We start from the raw sequence: 8,062 nt of genomic DNA, 5'->3' as shown, positions 1-8,062 counted from the left end.
ATTAAAGTGTCAGTAATCGTGTATTCTTCGTAAAATATTTGGGTTGGTCTTATGAAGATTTGTTGTCTATAATTAATTGATTGAGCTTTTGAGCAAAAACACGGTTTTTATGGTAGAAAGTGTAAAAGATGTACATATTGACCGGGTATTTTAAGAAGGGGCAAAAGTTGACTTTTTGATCCGTAGTTCGTGTAGAAAATTGGAGACTATGGATGCGTAGATCTATCCAAAAGCAATCCGTTTGAGTACTCATGTTTAATATTTGGATTTATAATCATGGAGTTATGTGCATCCAAAGAATGAATGGATGAGATGAATAAAAAAAACATAGGGCACCGAACCCTTAACCGCCCCACCCCCCTTCTGCCGACATCAACGCCGCCCCCTCCCCTCCTCACGAGCCCTCCAAGAACGCCTCCTCTCCTGCTCCCTTCCCCCTCTAGATCCCGTCTATTGCATCACCAATAATGGAACGAAGCTGCAAATCGGATCGAGGAGGAAGAGAGGATCATGGAGATGTACTAGATTGGTGTTTTCCTAACCTTCCCCCTTGATGATTCTAGTGGGGAAATCAATGTGAGGTTTGATCTCCTATTTTTACACTTGGTTTAGGGTTGCTTTGGTGTGGGAGTCCGTTGTAGGGAAGGGTTAGGCATGGATTTTTAGCGGTAGACCTTGAATCGATTTGTTTCAGAGATTTTCAGATCAGGCAGAGCTGATTTCGTGGCTTGTAGGATTTTTTCTTGATGGGTAAAAATACTAGAAAAATTATATTGTGGAATTAGACTCGTGCATCTTTCTTTTGACGCAAGAATCATGTTCATAGCTGCTGTAAGTTGGGAGTTATGGTCGCTACAATTTGACCCAGATTTTTTTTTGACGAATTTCTGGATAGTAATAGATCTATTCAAGTTCAGTGGCATAGGATGCAGAATCAGTTTATACAATGAATACCAAAGTCGTAGAGTTTTTGGCAAGCTTTCTATACTGTTTTTAATTGCAATTTTTGGTGGATTAGAACTCTAGTTATGGCCAGATTACTATGTCTGTTCTAGTTTGCCTAGCAGATCGAGAAGGTCTGTTCATTGATGTTTTTCATCTTGTAAATGGACGAATTAGTTCTTCCAACTATGAAGACTTTTGTAGAGGGATAAAAGTTCTTACTGCCAGCAAAATTTCATATTTGTTTATGGTATAGTTTGGGAGATATGAATCTCTATATATCGGTACATGAGCTGTTAGGCAGATCCGTTTTGAGTTGTGTATTAGGTGACCCTAGAGATCCGATAAAATTAGTCTTGCTACCAAGTTGTAGTTTATTCACTCTAGTTTCCCAATATATATTTATTTGTTATCTAATCTGTTGTATAAAAATAGATGTGAAAAAGAGAAGCACTGCTGCTCGTTATCGATGTTGTTGACAAGGAATGGAGTTCGTCTATTCTTATTGATATTGGGGTCTTGGACATATGAGCACTATATTTTGTTATATGAGAATGCCATTTGGGTTTATTGTACTAATATACATGAGTGGTTTAGCAGGCGATGTGGCTTCTAAGGTGACTGTCTTCTTCGGTAAAGGCAAGTGAACGTAGTTGTTGCTTGCTACAACTTTAACATTCTATTTTTACTGCACGATAGTTTATGCTAAGCCGTTGCCCATACAACGGTCGAGTGGTTTGCACGATAGTGGAGTTAGGTGAGATGACACACCAACTCGGTGCTTAATTGTGACAAGATGGATATCTCCCTTCCTTGCCCAACCACACAGGTTAGAGCACACCATTCGACAATTCACACAGAAATGTCATCCATCCCATCTAAACTCATCTTTCGAAAATTCTACATTTTTCCCTTCCCACACACTCACGCATTTTCCTTTTATAAAACAAGTTGTATCGTGTTTAAGGTCCTAAGCGTATTAGCAGTGATTAACGTCCAAACAAATCACATTCAGACATTAATCTAGGTGGTCAAGGAATGGTTATAACAAATCAAGGGGTGGCTATCCAACAATGTTTTCAGCAGGCAAAACATATGCAGTTTTATAAAACAGGCCAGTAGGTTGTGTTTATAAAAACTAGGACAAAACATGCATCAAAGGGTGGGATTGAACTTGCCGTCTTCAAAGCCTTCCGGGAAGTCCTGATCGAGGTACTGTCCTTCGGGATCGGGGTCGCGGAATTGGTCCTCGTTCACTTGCTGCTCGTCGACGGGCTCTCCTTCATTCACACCGTGATCTACAACGTATACAAACAAACACACAATCAAGAAAAAGAAATAAAGGTTTTATCGATGAGCTCGAATCGGAAACAATTAGGATATGGGGATGGGAGTAATATTTTCGGGCGGTTTTCTAATGGCATGGCCAAAATTATATTAGAAATGGCGTGGTAAAGTTTCAGGTCGATCGGAGGATTTTTAGCGCATGAAATGATAGGTCAGAGAGGGGTTTAGGGTTAAACCGGGGTTTAGGGGCCTATTTGTAAATATTTTTGAGAGGGCAAGGGCTTGATTGGAATTTTGGAAAATATTTGGGCTACTCTGGAAAAGGCAGGGGCATATTTATAAGTATGTTTATATGGTGGAAGGGTTTGTTTTGGAATATAAGAATAGGAAGGGTCTCTTTTGTAAAAGAGCTAGAGAGGTGGGAGGACTTTTTAGAAAATAGGAGGGGCAGGGGGTTATGGGTAAAATTGCCCCTTTCTTCTCCCCCTCCCTCTCTTCCCGCAGAACAGGGGAGGAGGCTGGCGCGCCGGCGACGGCCTTGGGCCGGCGGCCTGGGAGCTCGTCAACACTCGGGGAGTGGGGGGAAAGGGATAGCGAGGCACGGGGAGTTGATTCCCGGCCGCAGCTCGAGCGGGGGTGGCCCGTGGGAGCTTGGCCACGGCGGCGGGCGGCGGCGACCGTGGAGGCGGCGCTGCAAGGCTCGATGGCGGCCAAGGAGAAGAGGGAAGGTGAGAGGGAGCCACTAGGACCATATTCCCTACCTTGGTTCGGGCTAGGACGTAGCGGGGTGGGCGGTCCACGGAGGCCGGCGGCGGCGAGCGGAGGAGCTCGTGGCGGCGGCGCTGCAGAGCTAGGGAGGAGGCGAGCGGCGGCTGAGGTGGCTGTGGTGGTGGTGGAACGCGGTATGGAGGCCTATTTAAAGGCGGGGTAAGGCGGTGGGGCGGTGGCCGCGGAGGTGTTCGGCCGGCGAGGGTCGCGGCTGGCTTTAATGGCGGTGGGGGCCGGTGCGGTGTCGTGGAGCGGTGGCGCGGGCGGCGAGGCGGCCACAGGACGACGGGACGTCTCGGGCAGGCACGAGCGGCACGGCGAGCATCCGGGGTGCACAGGGACGCGCATGGGCGGGAAGCAGAGCATGCGCGGCGAGCCTTCCGGGCAAGCGGAGCGCGTGCGCGCGTGCGCGCATGGAGCAGGAGCTGTGCGGCTCTGGCTTGACGACGGCCGGAGCGGTGACGTGGGGCACGCGGTGTGCGTGGGGCGCACGGTGCGCGACGAGACAAGCGAGCGGCACGGCGACCCAGCGAGGCGGGGTGGCAGGGGCGGCCGGCGCCGAGCTGCGAGCGGCAAGCGGCGCAGCGGGGGGCTCGGCCGCGTGGTGCACGCGTGGGCAGGGGCGGGCGCGTGCCGCACGTGGGGTCGGCCGGAAGCGGGGTGGGCGCGTGCGTGTGGGCAGGAGCGGGGAGCGGCCGGGGTGAGGGCGGTGGCCGGCGAGCGGCGCATCGCGCGTGTGGGAGCGCGACAGAGGAGAGGAAGGAGAGAGAGAGGGAGGGAAAAGAAAAGAAAAAGGAAAAAGGAAAAAGAAAAATGGAGAAAAAGAAAAGAGAGAAAGAGAGAGAGACGGCGGAAATCGCGGCGGCGACCGCGGCCGGACGCTCACGCGCGCCGGTCGGGCGTGACGCGCGGGACGAGGGTGAACAGGGAGACGGGACAGCGATGGATTCGGATGTCAGGACCGGTTTTTCAGGAGATCGGGCGGGAAAGGTCTGAGCTCAATGATGAAAAAGTTTTGAGAAATATTTTTTGCGCGTGTTTTATTTTGGTAGATTTTTCGGGATGTCACAAGGGTCGTTTTCCCGTGATGGGAGTCCGGGGCCTAAAGCCGGCACTAGTTGTCCTAAGAAGCCGAGGACAACTGTGTGGAAGAGGAGGATTAGCAGAGAAGTCAGGTAACCCGTTGAGTTGTTTCAGTCTCATTCCGAGCTTGACTTCTGATATCTTTGCTTTTTGTAGCCCTGGTCCAGCTCCCAAGCAGAGGCGAGTGGTTGAGGAAGGGGCTCCTGCTGCTGCCACTCCTTCTGACATAGCAGATTCATCGAGGAGGACCGGTGGGAGGGATTGCAGCCTTCGGATGATATCCCAGTTGGTGAGCCCATTATTCCGCCTTATAATGGTTCGAAGGTACTTCCAGTTGCTCGACTGCTTCATGAAGATAGAGCAACAGGTGTTTCACCAGATGCTGAAGAGGAGGAGTCGAGTGATAGCCTTTTAGAGGAAATTATGGCGTCCCCCCTCACTTTGAGTGCAATCATGGTGAAGAGCTTGAGGATGATCCGCAGTTGACGGCTGGGAATATGAAGAAATTCCAGGCTGTGATTCGGGAATTTACCAAGTTTTCTGTGGTGAGTACTTTTTGTTGAGTACTTTTACTTCTGTGAGTGCTTCTGGAAGCTGACTCTTCTTTGTTGTAGCAAATGGTCAATCGCTCGTATCTGAAGTCTCAGAAGCTGAAGACGACCGAGGCGGATCGCCAGAAGATCACTCTGCTCGAGGCGGAGAATGCTGCTTTGAGGAAGGATAAAGCCGCACTCGAACAGAGGGTCAGGATGTTGAAGGAGGTGATCCAGAAGAACCGAGGTAACTTTCTGATCTATGTTATGAGATTTTCCTTTTGGTTGTGCGGGTGCTTACGTTCTTTTTGATGCAGACGGCACTGAAGGGCACCAGAAAGAATTGCAAGAACTTCGGGTGGCGGCACAGACTGTGGTCGAGTCCATAGGTCTATCTGAGGAGTCTGGCGGCAGCTTTGCAGATCGGTTGCGGGGGGTCCCTTAGAAATTCGCCAAGTTCTTGGCTGAAGCTTCTAGAAATTATGTAGCGCAAACTGTTGGGCTTGTAAAGTCATATTGGCCTAGGGCGAAAATAGCCGTTCTTGGCGATGGAATGTGTTCACGATGTGAACATGACCAATTCATCAAGTATGTTGAAGAGGCTGAACCCGTGGCTGACCAATTTGTAAAGTTGATAGAACAGTAGGATGTACTGTATCTTCTCCTTGCCATGTAATTATGACTTTTTGCCAATGAGTTGTTGAGGATTTTGCTTGAGTCATCATCTTGTGTAGATGCAGAGATCGTGTCTCTTGGCTTCCATCTTGCGGGTGAATAGCTCTTGGTGAGATCTTGTCTCTTCTTGGGTCGAGTACTGTAGTAGTCGATGAATTGTCATCTTATGGACGAGTAATTCTTGGAGATAGGGAACTTGTCCCGCCCGAAGATTGAGTATTGAAGTAGTCGATGACTTGGTACCTCGTGGGTGATTTAGTCCTCTTTTGATATAGGGAACTTGTCCCTTCAAAGGTCGAGTACCGTAGTAGTCGAATCAGTCGTCTCGTGGACGAATAAATCTTCTTGAGAGATGGGGAGCTTGTCCCTTCAGAAGCCGAGTATCGTAGTAGTCGACCAGTTGTCGTCTCATGGATGAGAAAATCCTTTTGAGAGATAGGAAGCCTGTTCTATTTGGCCATGGAGCTCATGTCTCTTAGCCGGTGGAGTTTCGACTCCTGGATAGGGTAGAGAGCTTGTCTCTTGGGCCGCAGGGCTCATGTCCCTTAGCCCCGACTACTTGATTCGCCGTGCCTTTGACTTTGAATGAACAAAGAAAGTTTGGTATTCGAGGTAGCCGATGGAGATACTACTCCTGAAGAGGGTAGAGAACTTGTCTCTATGGCCGCAGGGCTCATGTCCCTTAGCCCCGACTACTCGATTCGCCATGCCTTTGACTTTAAGTGAACAAAGAAAGGTTGGTATTCGAGGTAGCCGATGGAGATATGACTCTTGAAGAGGGTAGAGAACTTGTCTCTAGGGCCGCATGGCTCATATCCCTTAGCCCCGACTACTCGATTCGCCGTGCCTTTGACTTTGAGTGAACAAAGAAAGGTTGGTATTCGAGGTAGCCGATGGAGATACGACTCCTGAAGCTATCTTGAGTATTTGAATTGAACTCCGAAGGATCATGTTTCTTTATGGAAGATTGAAATCCGGGAGGTAGTCTCTGACAGCTTAAGGATAGAACTTCCTAAGATGCTCGATGTTCCATGAGTTGGAGACTTCTAGTCCATCCACGTAGATTAGTCGGTAGGATCCAGGTCCTGTGACTTTAGTGACGATGAAAGGTCCTTCCCATCTTGAGTTGAGTTTGTGCAGACCCGTTTTATCTTGAATTTTGCGGAGGACCATGTCTTCTACGTTGAACGATCTTATCTGGATGTTGCGATCGTGATATCTTCGCATGTTTTGGAGATATCGAGTTGATCGTAGCAATGCGTTGCATCTCATCTCATCGAGTGAGTCCAGTTCCAGTTGGCGGCTTCCATCGGCTTCTGCTGTGTCATACATCTCTAGACGAGGCGACTTCCAGATGATGTCTGCCAGTAGTATTGCTTCGGAGCCGTACACCAGGAAGAAGGGTATTTGACCAGTGGCCTTGCTAGGTTGGGTGCGTAGCCCCCAGATTACCATTGATAGTTTTGCTAGCCATTTGTCTCCCTTTTTGCTTGTGGAATCGAAGATCCTTTTCTTTAGGCCATCAATTATCAGTCCGTTGATGCGTTCCACCTGGCCGTTGGCTCTTGGGTGTGTGACTGATACATATTTGATGTCAATGCTAGAGTTCTCGCAATAATCCCAGAATTCTTGCGAAGTGAAGTTTGATCCGAGGTCGGTTATGATTATATTGGGGAAACCGAACCTGTGGAGTATTTCACTGATGAACTTGACTTCACGATCTGATGAGATCTTTGTGATTGGCTTGACTTCAATCCATTTGGTAAACTTGTCGACTGCCACCAATACGTGTGTGAAGCCTCCTGGTGCTGTTGGGAGTGGTCCTATCATGTCAAGGCTCCAGCAAGCAAACGGCCAAGATGGCGGTATGGTTATTAGATTGTGGGCAGGCAAGTGACTCTGTTTGGTGAAGTATTGGCATCCAGGACAATGTTTGAAGAGTAGTTCTGCGTCTGATAATGCTGTGGGCCAGTAGAAACCCGATCTGAAGACTTTGCCGACTAGCGTACGTGAAGCTGCGTGGTTTCCACACGTGCCTTCATGAGCTTCTTGAAGGATTCCTTTTCGTTCTTCTGTCGTGACGCATTTCATGAGGATGCCGGATCCAGCACCTCGTTTGTAGAGTTTGTTGTCAACGAGGACGTAGTTCTTGCTGCGACGCATGATGCATACTGCTTCTGCGTCGTCTTTTTCAATTCCCGGTGGGAGTACTTTGTCCTTGATGTAGTCGATAAACGTATTGCGCCAGTCGGCTTCAATCATCATTACCTCTCGACTGGTTCCTTGAGGGACTGAGTCGACTTCCATTGGGGTGAAGGTATTGATTGACGGGTGGTGAAGCTCATGGACAAAAATTCCTGGAGAGACTTCTGCTCGGTCGGAGCCGAGTTTTGAAAGGACGTCTGTAGCCACATTGTTGTCGCGGATGACATGGTAGATCTCCAGTCCTGAAAACTTGTTTTCCAGTTTCCTGATCTCTGCCACATAGGCGTCCATGGTTTCTTTGTTGGTGTCCCATTCTTTGTTTACTTGTTGGACTACGAGGAGGGAATCTCCATAGGCGAGTAGTCACTTGATGCCGAGGGAGATGGCCAATCAGAGGCCATGCAAGAGAGCTTCATATTCTGCTTCGTTGTTGGATACTTCGAAGAGAATTTGAGAGAAGTACTTGAGTTGTTCACCTTTTGAAGAGATGAAGAGTACGCCTGCTCCTCCTCCACCCAACTTTAGTGATCCGTCAAAGTACATGGTCCAGTGGTCTGAAACGATTGTGG

The 8,062-nt window shown here is 48.7% G+C and overlaps 1 protein-coding gene across 1 annotated transcript; it reads left to right on the top strand.

Moving 5' to 3' along the window:
- Positions 1-3,912: 3,912 nt before the first annotated feature.
- LOC120707062 lies at positions 3,913-5,379 on the top strand. The gene is made up of 4 exons (XM_039991833.1): positions 3,913-4,369; positions 4,448-4,625; positions 4,695-4,860; positions 4,931-5,379. Exons 2-4 carry the CDS (start codon positions 4,578-4,580, stop codon positions 5,056-5,058), a joined length of 342 nt encoding a protein of 113 aa, XP_039847767.1. The 5' UTR covers positions 3,913-4,369; positions 4,448-4,577; the 3' UTR covers positions 5,059-5,379.
- The last annotated feature ends 2,683 nt before the right edge of the window (positions 5,380-8,062 follow it).

This window comes from Panicum virgatum, chromosome 5K (genome assembly GCF_016808335.1).
Source record: "Panicum virgatum strain AP13 chromosome 5K, P.virgatum_v5, whole genome shotgun sequence".
In the NCBI taxonomy this organism is placed as follows: domain Eukaryota; kingdom Viridiplantae; phylum Streptophyta; class Magnoliopsida; order Poales; family Poaceae; genus Panicum; species Panicum virgatum.
The sequence above is the reverse complement of the archived record's forward strand: the minus strand, read 5'-3'. Positions and strand labels throughout refer to the sequence as shown.